The 21,415-nt window shown below is 37.3% G+C and overlaps 1 protein-coding gene across 1 annotated transcript in view; it reads left to right on the top strand.

Annotated features, from left to right (window-relative positions):
• The window catches only part of LOC6041871 (basement membrane-specific heparan sulfate proteoglycan core protein), a 182,808-nt gene that overhangs the window by 38,105 nt on the left and 123,288 nt on the right, over positions 1-21,415 (top strand). Inside the window, 6 exon segments of the mRNA XM_038260900.1 lie at positions 11,852-12,471; positions 12,546-12,708; positions 12,844-13,001; positions 17,762-17,791; positions 18,194-18,517; positions 18,834-18,965. Of these exon segments, the coding sequence (XP_038116828.1) occupies positions 11,943-12,471; positions 12,546-12,708; positions 12,844-13,001; positions 17,762-17,791; positions 18,194-18,517; positions 18,834-18,965 (1,336 nt within the window). The 5' untranslated portion in view covers positions 11,852-11,942.

Here is a 21,415-nt window from a genome sequence, read left to right as displayed (position 1 = left end):
AATGTGTAGCATTGCGAACGGCAAGAGAGTGGTGAGAGGCCCTCAGACTTCGTACTTGATTATTCCGCGGGTGTAGCGAAGATACATTTTGATTACTCCCGGTTTGGGGTATGAAGCGAAAAAAGTGGGGGTGGGGATTTGAGAAGACTCAAAAACGTGTAGTTTTGATTGTTCATCCGGTTCCGCAGTGAAGTAACACATTGCGCAGATAATACGAGTGTTTAACTAATCATTTGATTGGTCCATATTTCGGAACATAAATTATTACATATTGAATTTAGAGGAGAAGCAAGCAAGTATATTTAGCTGGCATCTCATGTTAGCTCAACACAATTTCGGCGTTCAACACCAAGTCATTAATACAGCAATTCCATTTGTAAAGAGCCGAAACCAAAAAAAAGTTCTCCGATCGGGCTCAATTTTTTTTTTTTTGCGGTTCCTTGGCCAAAATAATTAGACCCGTATTTTTTTGTTTGGCCATTAGGGTGACCTACATCGTGCTAGGGTGGTTCGAAAAATGGCAATTTTCGTAAGTTTTCGCAAAAACCACTTTTTTTTCTCTTTGCTCCAGACACGGTCAAAACGCCCTTTAAAGTTTTCATACGACTTTTTCAAATGTTAAGCTAGATTTTTGAAACTGTTACTATTTTTCTCAAATAGCCAAACTTATCACCTTTCTTCTGCGTCTAAGACAGCTAAAATCGGATGAAATGGCGCGGAGATATTTTGAAAAAAGTGGTTTTTGAGAAAAATGACGAAAATTGCCAATTTTTGAACCACCTGACATATGGCGTCGCTGTGTACATCAAGCTTTCATAGCATGCTAAGGAAAATTTGATGCTTTTTCAGGGAAAACCGTTGATTCCGGAGACATCGGATTGTTTGCCGATGCGCCAGCTCTAGGTACAACGAATCCGTATGCTCTCTTCGGGAAAAGTGTTCTCCAGACCATTCTCCTTAGGCCTGACCATACCAGAAGTTGGCGCGTGATTTTCCAGAACCTCTATGAGCGTTTGAACAAAAAGTTCCAATTTCCCATAGTCATTTCCATGTAAACTTAAACCCTGATGCGCGGAGCCAGTTTACAACCAAATGAGGTGATATTTGGCATGAAAGTCTCTATGGGCATGCCCTACAAGGGGAATCATACTAAAACTTGACCGGAGAACTTTTTGAAAAACGTACCCACCCTAATATATATCTTAATAAAAAGCGAACATGCAGCTTTCTACCAAATTCAATTTTTAAAGCAAAGTTGTTTTGTTGTCCTAATATAAAACATCAGCAATATGACAAAAACATTTAGTTGAAAAACATTTATGAAGTAAATAAATGCCTTCTCGAAGTTACCTTACCAGATAAGAATACGTCCGGACTTCATGCTGATAAATTGCTGCCACCTAGTTGTGAACACAAACACCATGCAAAAAAGGGGCTCTTATTGTGATCTTTTCCCTTCAGAATTCGATTGACAACCTATGAAATGTTAATGTTAACCTTAGCATGTTAACATTGAGTTGATTAATAAACTGTTACTGAATCCGCATTATAAATGCCGGCCCCGATACTCTTCACGGGTGTTCCTCTCTGGAACAGGGAAAGATTTACTTTTTTTACTTATCGTGTAACCGTTTCGAACAGACGCGCGTCCACTCGATTGCAAACCCGGAAAACCATTTTTCCCAAAATGTAACGGAGCTTGATGAACTTGTTTTAATTGCTAGATTAATAAAACTAAGCATCTAAATTTTATAGTACAGTCTAAATTGGGACAGCAGTTTGTAATGCACATAGAAGCTTGAACTTTTTAAATTGATGTAAGAATTTTGTAGCTCTTGATCAGCCCTAATTAAAAAACACCCTGAACTAGAAACATTTCAAATTATGGCAAAAACCGGTGTCTCAGTTCCCCCAGTTAACGGTAGCACTTTTTGGCGCTCTAAAGTATGGTCTATGGACCATATAAGTCATTACTTCCCAACTCCAGCCTCTAGATCGCGATGTTCTCAAGCGATAATTGTTTAACACTTTTTTGATTGCCCAATTTGAAAAAGCCCCTGTAATTGGCAATTTATGGTAATTATCACATCACGCCGTCAATTTATATGTTAAAATAACACTCTCTCCCGCTCCGCCCGGTTTCGGGTTGTAACGCATTATTCCGGGGCGCTGCCATCAACGCCGGAGCCCTTCATTCAGTGGGTGATAGATCGGTCCCGAAAAAGGCAAGAAGACTTACAACGTTGTTCCCAGCGCATTAGGAGTAATCGAAATTTTCGTCACGTATTTCTTGTTAAATTCCGAGCTTACCTTACTGGCTGGCCTCTGTCTTCCAGATGAGTGCCCGTTCGCGCGATGTGGAGCAAACCGCGAAAAATAGCCACATTGTTATTCACCAGCGTCGGAAGCGTCGTCCGCCGTGGACGGAACTAGGAGCCACAGCAAATTTCCTCGGTCAAACCTTTGCCTGACTTGGGTGGAGGCGTTCAACTTCGTACAGTAGAGCCATTATGCTTCATGCATGTTACATGATGGACTAACTCTTTTGAGCAAGAAACGATTTTTCGCGTTCAAGTTTGGTAAAGTTAGGAGGGCAAAACGGTTGTTGCCGCTAATAAAGATCTCAACGTTTATTATGGCGTCCCACACTGAATTGGTTCTTTTTTTTCCCCGGAAGAGATGATGATGAAAAATATGAACGATCGTTGAATGCTGTGAGTTCATATTTTTATCGTTGATATGAAGAAATATTTGCTTTTAAGCTAAACAGATGAAATTATGACGTTTAGTAAATGTTTTAAAGTTTTTTTCACATCATTTAACGTGATCAGGGGTGTTATTAATATCACAGAGTAAGTTCGATGTAAACTTGAAAATTTTGGAAAATCTGAATCGCCCTGGCTCGATTCTTTAGGCAATAATAAGTATGTAACTGTGCTAATTTTGAGCCAAATCGGTTCAGGTTAAGATTTTCTGCATACAATTTTTGCGATTGTCCCCATATAAACTTCAACGATTAAAAGCGACCCCTTATCCTGAACCGATTTGGCTCAAAATTGGCGCAGTTAATAATTATTGCCTAAGGAATCAAATCAGAGGGTATCCCTGATGTCGATTTTTTATCACCCTAGTCATCATTTAGGATAGACAAATATGATGAGTAATGCATCGTCTTCAAAAAGTATTCTTAATCTATTGTTTTTCAAGTAAAAGTATTGTAGTCGTAATCGATCAAAGTCTGTTTCATAATTTTCTTCAATAAAAAGATAAAAAAACTAACATGATCCACCTATGTGGTTGATGCCTTCCTCACTCTTTACCAACAGTGGGTAATAAAATGGGTTTGGACACAAATTTCTTAATTTTGTTTGGATTAGGAATAACAAAGTACATGAATATCACTTTAGTGGTCAAAACTCGAGACAGGGTTGCCAGATTTTCAATATTTTGGACTTCTTGGAAAGTATTTCGATAACCTAACCAACGATGGGTCAGATAATGGATCCGGACATCGTTTACATACATTTAAGTGAGATCCGGCTACAAAAGTACATTAAAATCACTTAAGTGGTTATAACTCGAGAAAGGGTTGCCAGATCTTCAATGTTTTGGACTTGAGTTCATTTTTAGAGGATTATAGCCTTACCTCGCGCAGGGCCTCGTGGCGCGGTGGTTAGCGGCTCCAGCTGCCGATCCCTATGTTGCTTTGGGGCGCCTTATCCTCCTCCTGGCCTTCTATCGGATGGGGAAGTAAAACGTCGGTCCATTTGCGTAAAAGAGGTTTTGGGTGACTCACCACACTTAACCTTCGGACGCCTAAAAATGAGCAGAAACTTGCAATGGAGACCACAAAAGACCCGGGGATCGTGCTTTGATTTTTGCCTTACCTCAGTGAGGAAGGCAAAACTATCTCCTCTTATCTTGAGATACACGCTATCGTTCTCTGATGCCGTCATAAAAAGGAAAATGTTTACAGTAAACGTGATCTTGAAAACGTGCTGTTCACCAACACAGAATTGACTGCGGCCTGCCATTAGAAATGTAGATTATTCCAAATCGTTGGCCGTCACTCAGCTCATGCTTGCACAGGGTCTGTGTAGAGTTTTTTTTTTTCTTTAGGTTGTTTGTAGATATTGAATGACGGACTCATACATTTTCAAATTGTCGAGAACACGCTTCTAAATTAAGCGTACAAAGTAACGAATCAACAAGTGTTAGCCCCAAACGTTTATGGAATAATTGCAACGGATTTATTAGTTGAGCCGACGCTGTGCATAAGCAATGTTTAAACCACTTTGCGATCCACGATTTGCCTGAAGTAAGTCAGCAAAGAAAAACAACAGCGATACATTCCTCGACATTTACTGAAGGCTGTGGCTTTTCTACATCATGAACGGTTGAGCATCTGCGTGGGAGGACCGGTATACTCGTTAAACTCGTTTTGTTGTGGCTTTCGGATATCTGCAACGTTTTGCTGCAGTATTATTCTGCCCAGGATGCGCCCCACAGTTAATGTTAACTGTGGAAAAATGGCCCGAAATCTACCCGACTACAACACAAGTCACACAATAATCGACGACCAGAAGACACATGTGGGTTGAATCATACGATTTGATTAGACGTTCCGTCAGTGGGGGTGACTATGGGTCAAAAAACGATACACCTCTCGTAATTTCTTAGTAACAAAAACAATTTAAATAACATCGAAAATCTTTCAATGTACATTTGTTCTTAGATAGTTTACTAACATTTTCCCAAATTATGGTGGATTTTGATGAACTTTACTTTAATTGCAATAGTTTGAAAACTGACCCAATCTCACCCCTTAGAGGCGGTGACATTGGGTCAAATAAAACTAAAATGATGCTCAAATACAACGATATGGTAAAAACAAGTCATCCAACAGTACTTCTTGTTCGAGAGAATCGTATTGACACGCTACAATGTTTGATGTGGAGATTTTCAAACATTTGGGTAGTTTTCGAGCAATTCTAACAAAAATATTTAAAAAAATGTTTTTTGAGAGGTCATTTTTGGCCAAAAACGTAACCCAACTTTAGAAATCTGCCAAAATAACAGGATTTGTTCTAGGGACGAGATTTTTAGCGAAGTCATCTTAAGATGCCCCTTACACAACCCTTTTACAGAATTCAGTTTTATTGAGAAAAACCTGAGAAATGGTAAAATCCGTAAAAAATCACTTTGACCCAATCTCACCCCCCAGACCCAATTTCACCCCCACTGACGGTATGGATGCTCTTCCAACAGTTATTTATTTTACTGATCGCTGGAGCCCACCGAGTATCCAGCGTGCGGCCAGACCTCGGCCATCAAATTCCTTATTTGGACATCGCGTGACTAATGGCAGCTCAGTGTGCCGCGGTAGTACCCGAAGGGTTGGGTAAAGTGATGGATTTGGTCTCGGATTTGAATATATCTTTTTTTTCTGCAATAAACCTTGGGCTCACGTTGACTCAAGCATCTCAAGCCTAAAACACTGTCGAAAAAGCATAGGTTTCGTTTTTTTTTTTGTTGTTGTGATGAGTGGCATCACAAATAGTTGAACTATGTATTTAATTTAAATATTTATCAAATTTATAACAAATTTTATAATGTTGGCGTCACATTTCCTAAAGACTTTACACAGCGCACCGATCAGAGTTTCCATACTTCATTATTATTGAAACTGATTTTTACACGGAGAAAAAAGAGTTCTTAAAATTGTGAACAAGCGATCATGACAATGGGAACCTCGAACAAAGTGTTCAAACCCCATGGTACGATTTTTAAAAGCGTACCATAAATTTTGAACACTTTGTTCGTGGTTCCCATTTTCATGAACGCTTGTTCACGATTTAAAGAACTCTTTTTTCTCCGTGTATGCGCTTTCAGCAATCGATTTTTGTGGTATATATCTATCTTATGTGTTGTACACAAATCTTAAAACAAACAAAACGAGTGGTGATGTAAACAGTTCACATTTAAAATTAGAAACTTGTATTCTACACAGTAAAAAAAATCATGGTAAAATTTCATCTAAAACGGAGTACATCTTTTATGTCAGAAAAAAGCTTTAATTTTACCTCTAATAATGTGTAAATTTACATCTGGCAGACGCTAGGAAAAAATATCTGTGAACCTAAAATAATATCAAACCGGCGATAGTTATATCTAGCTTACTAAGTCCGCGCCCCAACCCGCACGGCCAACTCGCCGCTGTGAAAACTGGACGATCAAAGCCAATGTAGCTCTATGTGCTCCGTACATTGTATACTGTATTTACTGCATATACGATACATAGAGGTACATTGGCTTTGATCGTCCAGTTTTCACAGCGGCGAGTTGGCCGTGCGGGTTGGGGCGCGGACTTAGTAAGCTAGATATAACTATCGCCGGTTTGATATTTTTTTAGGATTACAGATATTTTTTCCTAGCGTCTGCCAGATGTAAATTTACACATTATTAGAGGTAAAATTAAAGCTTTTTTCTGACATAAAAGATGTACTCCGTTTTAGATGAAATTTTACCATGATTTTTTTTACTGTGTAGGAAAGAAGAGTGCGAATGTTGAAAAAAAATCCGCTGAATCATATGTTTAGGACCTATTCAAAAAAACTCTAGATATATCACACAGACAGTCTGTGTATATCATTTCTGTCTTATTCCTCTATTCTATAAATATTTTTTTGCCTAAGGAATCAAATGAGAAGGTATCCCTGATGTCGATTTTTTTTATTGTCACAGAATTGTCACCCTAATGTCATACCCCTATATCGCAAAAAAAAATCATGAGGACAGATGTCATGCAGAATCTGATATACTTTCATGCATCACAATCATGTGACCGACGTTTGGCATTTTTGAAAAATCGGCTCCAGCTAAATAGATAGGAGTTGCACCTCGCGACGCCCGAGGCACAATTTGAACTTGTTGGTACCGATTTTTCGAACTCTCCATGATTTTTATTTATTTTGTTTTCCTTTGACTGAAAATATTTTGCAATAAAGTTAGATCAACTTATCAACTCTAACTCAAATAAATGATGGTATGCTTAGGAATTCTTATTTCGACAATAGAGCACTATTTTAGTTAATATCATACGCTTCCCTTCCTCTTCCTCAATCATGTTGCAATTACATCCGTCCGCACACATAATCCATCATCATTGTCATTGTCAGCTTCAGCACACCCGGCAAATTAAACCAATTCCAGAATGGTCAACAAAAAAAGCCGCATTTGATTTCCCTTGCTTAACTTGATACCATAACAGTAATTTTACACAGACTCTTCAAATGACATGTGGTTATGTATTCTTTTCTATGATACACAAATCACTATACGTCTACATCAGGTTCAAAATGAAATATATATGAGGAAATTTACGCATCGGCGCTTTTTTTTAAATGGATTGAATTATTGAGTTGATGGTTTTTCGATCTCTGGATTCAAATTTAAAACAAAACGTATAAACATAATGTGTGTGTTTTTTCTGATTCCTAACTACCGTCAGTGGGGGTGACTATGGGTCAAAAAACGATACACCTCTCGTAATCTCCTAATAACAAAAACAATTTAAACAACATCGAAAATCTTTCAACGTAGATTTGTTCTTAGATAGTTTACTGACATTTTCCCAAAATATGGTGGATTTTGATGAACACTACCTTTAATGCCAATAGTCTGAAAATTGACCCAATCTCACCCCTTAGAGGGGGTGACATTAGGTCAAATGTAACTAAAATGATGCTCAAATACAACGATATGGTAAAAACAAGTCATCCAACAGTGTTTCTTGTTCGAGGGAATCGTATTGACATGCTACAATGTTTGAAGTGGAGATTTTCAAACATTTGGGTAGTTTTCGAGCAATTCTAACAAAAGTATTAGAAAAATGATTTTTCGAGAGGTAATTTTTGGCCAAAAACGTACCTCAACTTTAGACAGCTGCCAAAATAACAGGATTTGTTCTAGGAACGAGATTTTTTTCAGGGAGGTCATCTTAAGATGTCCCCTACACAACCCTTTTAACAGAATGCAGTTTCAATGAGAAGAACCTGAGAAATAGTAAAATCCGTAAAAAATCACTTTGACCCAATCTCACCCCCCAGACCCAATGTCACCCCCACTGACGGTATGTTAGAATGAACAACGTTGTTTCTGTTTTGCTTATTTGGGATAGGAGTAGGAGTTATACCCTGTCAATCTATTTTCAATCTCAATTCATAGAGTAAACAAAAAGGGTATTGCTGGATCTCTAATGAGGGATGGCAGGACAATTGGTCTAACCTCATCAGTGTTTCGTGTTTTGTATTGTTGAATATCTTACGCATCACCTTTATGTTTTTACCGACATTTTTTTTCTGTATAAAAATTAATGTTAAAAGTTGTAAATTGATTGATTTATTTGATCTACTTTACCATTTCGTCGCTGTCGTGCTAAATTGTCACACGTGCATTTTAGGCCAAATTGAGTCAAGAACGCCATTTTGTGAAGCTTACAATGCCTCACCTTTTGACCTTTACAGATCTCCAAAATTCGATTTCAATCCTGAGATATTCAATAAAAACCGAAAAAACTCCGTGCATTGTTGTCGCTCTTCATATGAAAGAAGTTTCAATCTTGTCGTGCTATCTTGACATAGCCTGAAAATTGATGTAAGTGCGACTACCGTAAACATTTTCAATTATAGCTCGGGACTTCGGCAACCAAATTCAACCAAACTTCGGAGCAATGCACAGAATGGTCAACCAAACAAAACGTGTTTGTTATTGTTTACATTGCGTGCTCTCGTTTTTGTTTACTCAAGGTCAAACATTAAAACGCTTTTTTTCTCGGAACGGCAAAAAGCTACGTACGCCCATGGTACAGTATGTAAAAAAAGTATTTACACCCCTTGGGCACTATGCACATTTTGTGATGGAACATGTATCAAAAAGTAAGTTTGATCCACGAGAACAAAAATTACGAAACTCCATACATTTTTGGCAGATTGCTCAAACGAAACCATAACAACGTTTTTGCCTAGGTATTTAAAAACGTGGGCTTTATAGAAAACCTAGATGTTTGGGTATCAAAAGATCGGAAATTTTATGCCCTTTCCGATGCCACATAGGTTGACTTGTGAATTGTGGACCGGTTCGGATGCCGGCGGATTTTCCGACCACGTAATTCCGGGTTGGTACGAAATTCCAACGAAAAATCTATTCTAGCGATACAATGACCCCCAAAACGGTGTTATACCCACTCCAGAATGTTTTTTAGCAATTCTATGGTAATATATTGACATTTAGTCAAATTGAAAGTTTGCAAAATTAAGTTTAGATAAGTTTTATATAGAATTTCCAGAGTTATATAAACTTTTATACTAAGTAATTAGTAAACTTTATATTCAATCCAAGTTATTTTTTAATTAGTCAAGGATGCCTATTTGGAGTTGGGAGACTGGATTTATGGCGATTTGTCAACAAATAACATTATTTATGTTAATTTTTCGAATGGTGTACAAACCTTTTTTGCACATTTTTTGATTTTTGCAATAGTATTTGTTATATAACTTTTTATAGAAAACATCTTTTGATGAGCTTTTTATAGCAAAATGTTTGGCATGAGTTTCTGAACAAAACGTAGTACTAGGTTTCTGTCAAACTTTAAATTGTTTACATGTTTCATCACAAAATGTGCATGGTGCCCAAGGGGTGTAAATACTTTTTTTACATACTGTATGTAGATTAGTAAAATCAGGCGGGATTTCCCAGCTGTCAAAATAGTTAGCACGAAACCCGGATTTTATATGGAGATTTTCAGACAAGTGAAATTTTGACAACTTTTCGGGCAAATTTCACCGGATTTTTTTCTGAACCGAAAACGCGTTTAGTTGAATTATTTTTTTTGAAATAATATTTTTGTTAAGCTTATTTCGGTTCAGTTTGGCATGCTTAACAACCCTACAAAAAAAACCGGTGAAATTTGCCCGGTAAATGGTCAAATTATCACTTTTCTAAATCTCCATGTAAAATCCGGGTTTCGTGCTAACTAACTATTTTGACAGCTGAAAAACCCGCCTTACCTTACTAAACGACATACCTTGATGTACGACAAGATAGCACGACTGCGTCGATTTGTTAACTCACATTGTGACTTTATTCGTGCAGACTCATACAAGGTTAACATTTATAAAACATTTTCATCCCTTTACACTATGTCGTCATAGTGCCGGTACAAAATTTGTCTCACTTTCCCGAAAAAAAAATCTCTGTTGCATTTTCTTCAAGTCAAGAGAGTGGATTGCAAGAAAAAGATCAAGCAAAACGAGGGAGACAAAAGAAACGGCCGTCATCAACGAGGAAACCCGTGATGAGCGGTTGAAATTGCTGTCGCGTGCCTTGAATATTTTATTAAACTTCAGTTATTCATACGCGACACCGAGAGGCGGCGCTGCAGCAGCGTCGTTCCAATGCCACCTTCTCATTTCTCCGGACGGTTTCTATGGCTCGGCTGACTCTTTCTGCTCTTCTCTCTTTTGTTCTCGTACTGACCAGGAGGATGAGGTGTGAAACGATCTGTATATGTTTGGACTTAAGTGGAGTTGGGTTTGCGGTGAACGTGTCGTGTGGCTTATTTCCTGTCACATTGAGTGACTACTGAGGCGGAAAAGGTCCGGAAACCGGGAAAGCGTCGGTCTTGTCAAACGCGTTTAAACATTGTGCAGTGCTTATGCAATTTTACATATTAGTTTTTTACGTGACTATGCACGGACGGGCGGACGAAACTTGAACGAAATTTTAAGAACAATACATTGATGTTGAGACATGTAAAGGTGGTTAGACATATTAACTGTAAAGTGTAGTGTTTAAAAATATAGATAATTTGACCTGTATAAGAAAATCTTACGTCCAAAATAGATGCATCCTCCCTGCATTGCAGCACTCTCTGAACCGAACAATCCCTGCAAAAAAAGCAAAAAAAAAAACAAATTCTTGGAACGGTTCTCAATATAATTTTCCAATTTTCACTCCCCGCATTTTATCGATAGATAATAGACCGAGTAGACAAAATCAATTTGCAGCCAACAGGCCGTGAAACCAACTTGAGCCCATGCCCTAGTATGATGCATACAGGTGATTTGCAACATACCCGTACCAGGCTGTACCGAATGAAGAGCTAGAGCTTCCATGCAAATTATCAGTGGGTTATCATGTTTGGGGTATACACCTGCTACCATGGATATCGTTGGAAGAAAACTTTTGTCAGTTTCAAAATTATAACTTGTAGTATTGGAAAAAAATATATGCGTAACACATTTTGGACATTAAATACATATTTTTATGCTCAGTTGGATTATACTATTTGTTTACAAAAACTGATCCTCAATTCACATTATTATTTTTATTGATATCAATAACAAGGAAGAGCTGAGAGAGTTGATTCTTGAAAATATTAGATCTTTAATCTGTCCGTTTAGCGTTTGTTCGCCTATACATGAGATGAACTCATGCGAAATATGAGCCCTCTACTCTACGACAAGGGAAGTTGGGTAAAACGGGCATTGAAGTTTGAGGTCCAAAATATGAAAAATCTTTAAACTTCTCGCATCTTCGTAAAACTTGATAAACTCCAATTCTCTTAGTTACTTTAGAAAGGGCTTTTGAAGCACTTCAAAATGTGCCATAAACATTCGAGATTGGCTTTACATTTAGCTTTTGCAAATTACTGCTAAAATGGACTATGGAATTAAATTCAAGAAAATTCATTTTATTCGGAAATGTGTTATTATTCTACAATTTATCTAATATTTATCTTTTGCATAAATCATCCAAATCTAATCAATTGTTTTGCTATGTTTCTCTACAGCATTACTACGATACTGACCTGGTGTTTGATGATTCGTCGACGATTCCGTCTAAGGCCAGTAAGCCAAACACCGCCACTAACCTTGTAAACGATGACGAGGAGGCTGTTTGACTTGAGTGCCAGCAATGATCAACCAGCATTCATCAGTGATGACGACATCGAAGCCGCGAATGATTATGATGAAGACGAAACGCCAGAGGAGGAGGCGTACGAGAATGATGAGATGCGTGCGATCGCAGCGGCGCCCCAAGATGAAAGCCAGAACTGGTTAGTGCGAAGTGTGCACAGAATTAAGCGAAGCATTGATAATCTATTAAGTGGTAATGACAAGGCAACGAAAAAGCCTAAGAAAAGAAAGAATCCCAAAAAAATGGTGAACGGTAGCAAGAAGGTACGGGATAGCGATTTAATTGCTGGCAAGAAGATTGGACGAAAGAATCCGAAAAGCATCGAAGAAAAGAAAAGTGGAAAGCCGAAAAATGTGCACCGAATCCAGACAGGCAAACGGAGGGGACACGAGGAGGCGTTACGTCTGAAACGACAGTACGACGGTCTGGCTGACGATGAAGACACTTTGTCTGGCTCGGGCGGACCATTGGAAATTGAATCCGAAAATGCGTGTAAGTATAAGCAGCCATTCATCGAGTGGCCACACGTGTACCGATCTACCTCTAGCTCATCTCTTCTCTTTCAGATAAACTCACGTTAACCGTAATGAAACCCTGGCGTCAAGCCCTAGCCGACAAGGAAAGCACCGAGTTCAAACAGGTGGCCAGAGAAGTAGCGGGAACTCTTCACAATTTACTCTCCCGTTTGGACGACGAAGCTAACTTTATCATCACCGTGCTCAAATTAGAGTGAGTATAAATCGCGCGCGCTTTTTCTCTCTCATGCCAAACTCTCAGTCACTCAGGGTAACCCATTCTCGCAAGAGAAAATTAGGGAGAAGAGAGAAATTATCTCAATTTTTAATAGTTATTCTCTGTTTACAGGCGTAATCCGGACAGTGTAGGAGAAACATTCATCACTTTTGAGATAAACGTGGACAAGCATGCAATCAATAGGCAAACCATTGATAATGTCCTGCGTACATCAATTGAGCAGGGATATGGACAATTTGACATGAAAGGATACAGTCTTATCTCGGAAGGTAAAATAGATTATTCGGAACCAGGCAAGGAATTATCTTGACGATAAATCGATAAATAAATTGTCATGATTTTGCGTTCGACGATATAAATTTAGCTTCGTTTACAATATTTCCGCAAAATTTCGTCAAAATTTTGATCACAAATTTCTCCAACAACTAATTCAACAATTCATGGTTGTATATGTTTATAGAAAGTATACTTGTGTATATTAGGGTGCCCAGAAAAAATGACCTCCTGCACCACATGCGGAAAACGGGTTTTGAGCTAATAAGCATCTGCGGAATTGGTTGAGATTACCCCTTGATACCCGAGCCTAAAGTTTATGAAAAAAAAAAAATGTTTTCTTGACCTGATGCACAGTTTATACTAACAGGCTATCGTAACCAATAAAACAACAAAAAATTACAAAATATGCTTTTTTAAATTACTGATAACTTGAAAAAAAATGTTTTCTTGACCTGATGCACAGTTTATACTAACAGGCTATCGTAACCAATAAAACAACAAAAAATTACAAAAATTGCTTTTTTAAATTACTGATAACTTTTTAGGATCGAGTTTTACCGCTTTGGCTTGTTGTACAAAGTTGTAGAGCATCAAATTTCCAATAAGAATCTCACTTTTGGGAATATTTGGATGGAGGTAGCAAACCGTGCAGACCAAACCGTAAGAAAATTGGGTTTTCCATACATTTATCGAATTTTTCCATACAAATTCACTTTCAGTATCAATGGGTTGGTCGATTTTGCTCATATTTGGCACAGAGTCTTAAAATAGCCCAAGGAACAATATTCAGCTTGTGGAGCGAGGTTTTTAGAGAAAGTCCCATATTCTGGACACCCTAGTTTCTTTTTTTGTTATAGACATTTTACCACTTTTGTGGCATTCATGTCTTGGGCTCCCTAGTGTATATACTAACATCTCCCAAATTTAATCAAATTTGGATCGGCACTAGCAAAGTTACAGGGGTTGTAATTTTCTGAAAATAAAAATTACCAGTTGTAAAAAGCTAGTAAAAATTACCAAGGTATAAAATTTTACGAAACAAAAAATCCTTTGATATCATTTGAAACTTTAACAAGAGCCCTTGTGATTATATTTTTGGATTGAACCCGTTACCAGTATTTTGGCCTTCTTCATGTCCAGAGTCCACCACCTGCGAGTATGGTGGTGCTTGTTTGTTTATTTGAGGCAGCTTTCAGGTGAAGCCAGCAATAATTTTCAAATAAAATTCATCATCACTCTAAATTTTACGAATTTCGCACCAAAATGAATCAGCATGTGCATATGCTTAAGCCGGTTGTACCCTTCTTTAAGCCACTGAATTAATTTTCGATCTAAATAAAATGTCGTCAAAAGTAAACATTGTAGAAACCGTGAAAGTTAATGTGAATATGTTTGTACTGTAAACTGGGGCAAATCGGGACAACAATCTGAAGAGGGACAGCAGGTTTTAGAGCACCTTAAAGCGTATTTTTTTATTGCGCATTTTGCACTTTACTAGAGTCTTGCGCAATTATTTTCATCACAGTATTTTTTCATCACAGTGCCTTTTCATCACAGTGATGATGAAAATACCCGTTGCCAAGGCAGGCTGTTAATGTTTGACCTCGATCGGGTAGTCCCAAAACCGGTGATTCAAGGGAGACAGTTACCACGGTTTGTTCCGACTATAAAAATATGGTCTTCGGTGCCGGTATGGTGGTACTTGGTCTTCTTGCTGGATGGACAACCAGAGGGCGTTGCTGTCTGCATTGGGGACAGACGTCTTCACTTCTTGTTAAATCGTCTTTCCCAACATCCGCTTATCCGGTGCTGCCGAGAGGGGTCCCTTTATGACGATGAAGATCAACGCGAGATGGACGGATGGTCTAAGTTCCACCGTTGAAGAGGGCGTTCGGTAACTGTTGGATATCCTTTACCCTGGAGCTCGTCCGATCTACCAATGTCATTTTTTGGATATTACTGTTGACTAGTAAATACTTCCTAAAATTGTGTATTCTTCTTGGTTTTAGTACCAATATGGTAATAACGAGATGCTTAGAATTAGACCAGTGTTTCTCAACCGGTGAGGAATTCCCCCTGGGGGAATTTGGCCGTTCTTGGGGGGGAATGACGATGTAATAGAAAACCAATGCGTTTTTGTAAAAAATATAAATCTTTGGTTGTATTTCAATAATCTGTGAAGTTCACAATATATTTTAAATTTATGGGAATTTCTGTGATAAAATACAACAGCAATTTTTATTTTATTTTATCTTTGCAGATGTTTCAAAAATATAGCTAAAAAAAACCTAAAACTCAAAAAAGTTTACTCCTTCAAATTGTTCTGAATAATACCATCATTTTTTTTATATTTGCATTCTCTCAAACATGAGCAATTTTTGAAGAATGGAATTTCATAAATAATTGTATAAATAATAACCTTATTTTAAACATGAGCATATTGTGTTATAAATTTCAAAAATTAGCTTAACTAATATTTTTTTAAAATAAATTCAAGCTAAATTTCGTTTCCTTTCAAAATGAGAATGTTTTGAAAATATTTTTATTTTATGTCAATTTTGCTTTGGTTTTGTTAAGTTTAGTTTTTTCAACTGGGAAGCTTTTTATGAAATATATTTGTGAAGTTTTGCGTTGATTCGTTTTTTTCGAACATTATTCAAATTAATTCCTGGGAGTTTTTGCATCGTTTTGGGTAAAATTCCATTACTTTGAAAAATAATCGAGCATCAAATATTAGTTTTTGTAAAAATTATATGAAGTCTATTTTGTCTTTTTCTTTAAATAAAATATCAGTCATGATTTCTGTCTGTGATTGATAAAAACTGAAACTGTTAGTGTTTATAATATTGCAACATACAGGAACATTTATAAAAAGATTATAATAAAAAGATTTTTCGGGAGCTTTTGCATTCCATTAAATATGAACAGATAATGAAAATGCATTTTAAAAATGCTGCAAGTATGTGTAAATTGTTGCGAGTGAAGAAAAAATGAAATGTTGTGAAAAATTTAAAGTTTATGCAAACATTAATACCAAAATTATGACATTTGTGCAATTAGTTGGGGGGGAATGATGTTCCTGAAATTCAGCCAAGGGGGGAATGGATCAATAAAGGTTGAGAACCACTGAATTAGACTGATTATATGCAGACATATTCAGAATATTATTGAATTTGCAGCCAATTCCCCATAATTATAATATACCTTCACCCAAAATCACTAGCAATCGTCCGACAAAATCATGACCTCGAACCGTTAGAATAATGGACGAGATGGCTGAGAGAATTATGCCCTCTAGCCTTGCCTCTAGCTCATTAAAAAACCATAAAAAAACTCAAAAGTTCCAACTACGAGAATCGAGCCAGGAATCTTTAACAGACCATCTCAACGACTTAACTGTCTCGGCCACCACAGCTTGGTGACTAGGTCAGAAGTCGATGTATTACATTGTTTTGTTTTGATGGTGTGATGGAAAATCTGTTTGCCAACTGGGATAAAAATTATTCCGCAGCACTCTACTGAGGTGCAAAGTGCGCAAAGTTCACAGTTCTCAGTCCTGCAATGTGATGAAAAAATCTAGGCCTAGCACGATTTACACAAAACTCTAGACATTGCTGCAAGGCGCAATAAGCTGATGTACTTTTTTTTTGTTATGTGTTTGGTCTAACCGAAATTATGTAAAAATGTCAAAACATTGCGCAAACATGGCTAAAACCACTGTCCAGTTCACCTAGATGTATATCTAAGTAGATGCCATCCATAAATGTGGTAGCATTTTTTAAGTTTTTGTTCTATTTCATTTAGGCCGTTGGAAAAATAATCAAAGTTTATTGGCTTGAAAAGTCAGGGAAAAATATTTTGAAAAACTTAAAAAATATATATGAAATTGGACGTGTAATTAACTGAAAACAATTTAAATGCTTTTTTCTGCATTGGTAACCCTTTTAAGCATGATTGAAACAGTTGAAGTATTTTGAAATTTTGTGAATTATTGATGTACAAAATCGCAAAAAGTTTTTTTTTCGCAAAAAATATGTTTTTTGTCAAAACTTAGATTTTTTTTAAACTAATGATTGTAAAACAACTGTACTGATCTATTATGCATTTTACATCACTATTTGCATTAAAATGTTAAACCCATGGCAAGTAATTTCAATTTTTCATTTTTTTCGTCTCCCCCCTTCCTCGACTTTTGCAAGCGGCAAGGGACTTTGAAAAATATTTGCAACGGCCTAACTCGGGTTTGTTTAACGGATTTAAAGGCAATAAGTTTTTCTTTGTTAATCAATTCAATAGAATTTTGATAGGTTTCGATTCGACAAATCGATTATTTTTCTTATTTATTTATTTTTTTATCGCACTGTTAGGCTTTTATAGCTCAAAGAACGGGGGCCTCGTGGCCCGGTGGTTAGCGACTTCGGTTGCTGATCCCTAAGTTGCAATGGGCCGCGGGTTCGATTCCCGCCTTATCCTCTCGGCCTTCTATCGGATGGGGAAATAAAACGTTGGTCCATTTGCGTAAAATAGGTTTTGAGTGACTCACCACACATAACCTTCGGACGCCTAGAAATGAGCAGAAACTTGCAACAGCGACCACAAAGGACTCGGGGATCGTTAAAGTGACTTGCTTTGCTTTTTTTAGCTCAAAGATCAATACAATATTTATTTACAATTTAAGTACTTATAATTGACAAAAAAAATATAATATACAGTAGTTACGAACAATTTATCAAATTATATTTAAAATTTATAGGTATATTGGACGAAGACTACACCGACACAGGTATATGAACTAGATACTAATAACTCATAATACACAGAAAAAATGATGGTAATATTCATCAGGAAATGGTGACAGATTTTGTGTCTAAAAAATGATAAATTTTACCCCAAAAAATGATGAATTTTCATCAGTTTTTGATGAATATTCATCAGGTTCACACATTTACACATTTTTTATGTAATATTACTCAAAAAAAGAGATAATATTCAACCTACCAAATTTTCAACACTCCAAAAATCAACTTTTTTTTCTGTGTAGTGTTCATAACCAGTTGAAAGTTTACTTTCAATACATTCAGTGACCATAATAACTCATTAGTGCACTAAAAAAAATATACAGCTTTCATTGTAAACTACATTCAAAGAATCGAGAAAATGAAAAAGAGTATTTCTCTCCATTCAGATTATGCTGATCCAGGTACCGACAAGTCAATCGATACAGATTTTGAATCCGAAAAGCCGTTCATAAGCGAACGAGCTAACACTGTGTCCAGCGTGAATCTCAAAGACAATGATGATAACATCATTGTTGAAACTGAAACGCAACCTGCACTGCCACCATCAACTCACAAGAACGACCCAACCGAGGACTTGTGCCGTGGGGACGACAAAGTTCGATGTGGAAAAACCAACGTGTTCATCTGTGATATACAACGATGCGATGGCCAACCAGACTGTCCCAATGGCGAAGATGAAGATCCGGCTAGTTGTCCGGAAAATGTCAGAGGTTGTTCACTTCGTTTTTGTCTTGTCTTTCGATTTCTGCGTTATAACTGGAATGTTTACCTAACATTTTGTCGCTTGATTTTACCCCCATTTGCTTTTGACATAAAACTGCTTTCCAGCGATCATGGTTCCCGTCAAGGAGAAATGTATCTCATCTCCAAGTTGCGTTCTCATAAGTTTGCCAGCATCGAACAATTACCATAAAAAAGTCATCGAAGCCAAGCATATACTAAACCGCAAACCATACCTTGTCGTGAACTTTTCCTAGCAAGCCGCTCTGTAATAGTGAAACATTGAAAAGATGCCTTCTCTTCCAGATTGTTCCGACGACGAGTTCAGCTGCGATCAGGAGAGATGCATTCCGAAATCAAAGCAGTGCGACAGCCATCAAGACTGCGATGATGGCACGGACGAGATCGACTGTCCGACTGAGGCTCCGCCGGCACGAGGTAAGTGGCACCATACTTTCAAATATCTGCAAATATATTTTTTCTTAAACTATTGCTGAATCAAACTGTTAGCGATTATACACACTTCCTTTCAACATTCATATGACCATTTGAACATACACGGAGAAAAAAGAGTTCCCAAAATCGTTCATGAAAATGGGAACCTCGAACAAAGTGTTCAAATCCCATGATACGATTTTTAGAATTTTGAAAAACGTACCATGACATTTGAACACTTTGTTCGTGGTTCCCATTTTCATGAACGCTTGTTCACGATTTTGGGAACTCTTTTTTCTCCGTGTAGAATTGATCAAAGAAAGATTCATGAAAGGAATTGTGGTTCTATAACTCACTTTTCTTTGGCCTACAACTTCATTTAGCTTCAAAAAGTTTTGAACTTCTACTGTTTTAATAAACGAAATTTCTCAAAAGAATCTGTCAAAAAGTCACTTTGTACCACACAGTAAAAAAAATCATGGTAAAATCACATTTAAAAACTAACTTAATCCACCTATGTGGTTGGAGCCTTCCTCACTTATTACCAACAATTGCTGATATGATGGAATTGTACTAAAATTTCATCTATTTTTAAGATCCAGAATAAAAAAGTACATAAATATCACTTAAGTGGCCATACCTCGAGACATGGTTGCCAGATCATCAATGTTTTAAACTTGTTGGAAAGGTCTTTTGATAACCTAACCAACGATGGGTCGGATGGTGGATCCGGACATGGTTTACATACATTTAAGTGAGATCCGGCTTCAAAAAAGTACATAAATGTCACTTAAGTGGCCATATCTCGAGACAGGGTTGCCAGATCTTCAATGTTTTGGACTCGTTGGAAAGGTCTTTTGATAACCTAACCAACAATGGGTCGGATGGTGGATCCGGACATGGTTTACATACATTTAAGTGAGATCCGGCTTCCAAAAAGTACATAAATATCACTTAAGTGGCCATACCTCGAGACAGGGTTGCCAGATCTTCATTGTTTTGGACTCGTTGGAAAGGTCTTTTGATAACCTAACCAACAATGGATCGGATGGTGGATCCGGACATAGTTTACATACATTTAAGTGAGATCCGGCTTCAAAAAAGTACATAAATGTCACTTAAGTGGCCATATCTCGAGACAGGGTTGCCAGATCTTCAATGTTTTGGACTCGTTGGAAAGGTCTTTTGATAACCTAACCAACGATGGGTCGGATGGTGGATCCGGACATAGTTTTCATACATTTAAGTGAGATCCGGCTTTCAAAAAGTACATAAATATCACTAAAGTGGCCATACCTCGAGACAGGGTTGCCAGATCTTTAATGTTTTGAACTCGTTGGAAAGGTCTTTTGATAACCTAACCAACAATGGGTCGGATGGTGGATCCGGACATAGGTTACATACATTTAAGAGAGATCCGGCTTCCAAAAAGTACATCAATATCACTTAAGTGGGCATATCTCGAGACAGGGTTGCCAGATCATCAATGTTTTGGACTCGTTGGAAAGGTTTTTTGATAACCTAACCAACAATGGGTCGGATTATGGACCCGGACATGGTTTACATACATTTAAGTGAGATCCGGATATATGTGAAAACACATTTTTATACATAACTTTTGAACTACTTATCGAAACTTCAATCTGTATAAAACTCGATCTATGGGACCCTAAACCAAGTCGAATGCAACAGGTTCGGGTCAAATCGGTTCAGCCAGTGCCGAGAAACATGAGCTAGTTTGTTGGTCACATACATACATACACACACACATACACACACACATACACACACACATACACACACACATACACACAGACATTTGTTCAGTTTTCGATTCTGAGTCGATATGTATACATGAAGGTGGGTCTACGACGTTTTTATACAAAGTTAATTTTTAGAGCAGGATTATAGCCTTACCTCAGTGAGGAAGACAAAAGGGGTACATCTTTTATGTCAGAAAAACTTTAATTTTACCTCTAATAATGTGTAAATTTACATCTGGCAGACGCTAGGGGAAAAATATATATGTAATCCCAAAAAATATCAAACCGGCGATAGTTATACTCAAGGGGTTTCCAGCATCAAGGATTACTGACCAGTCTAAATGGAATTACCAGGATTACTGGTAATATGTCATGAATTACTTTGATTTCCCAAAATTACTTGGGATTTCCAGAAATCACTTAGAATTGCTCAAATTTATAAAAAAATACTTGGAATTACTGCCTAGCTTCCAGCATATTGAGAAAAGTCTTTGGAATTGGATCGAATGACAGTTGTCAAACGCACAAAACCACGTGCTTGGCAATAGTGCACAAAGTTCCCGGATTTTTATATGTTGTACGGGGAATTCCGGAATTAAACAAAAATCTTAATTTGGCCTGGAAATAACATTAGTATTACAATTAATATGTTTAAATTCTTCTAAAAATTTACATAAATTGGTACCATTT

Source organism: Culex quinquefasciatus, chromosome 3 (genome assembly GCF_015732765.1).
Source record: "Culex quinquefasciatus strain JHB chromosome 3, VPISU_Cqui_1.0_pri_paternal, whole genome shotgun sequence".
In the NCBI taxonomy this organism is placed as follows: Eukaryota; Metazoa; Arthropoda; class Insecta; order Diptera; family Culicidae; genus Culex; species Culex quinquefasciatus.
This window is presented reverse-complemented; position numbering and strand designations above follow the sequence as displayed.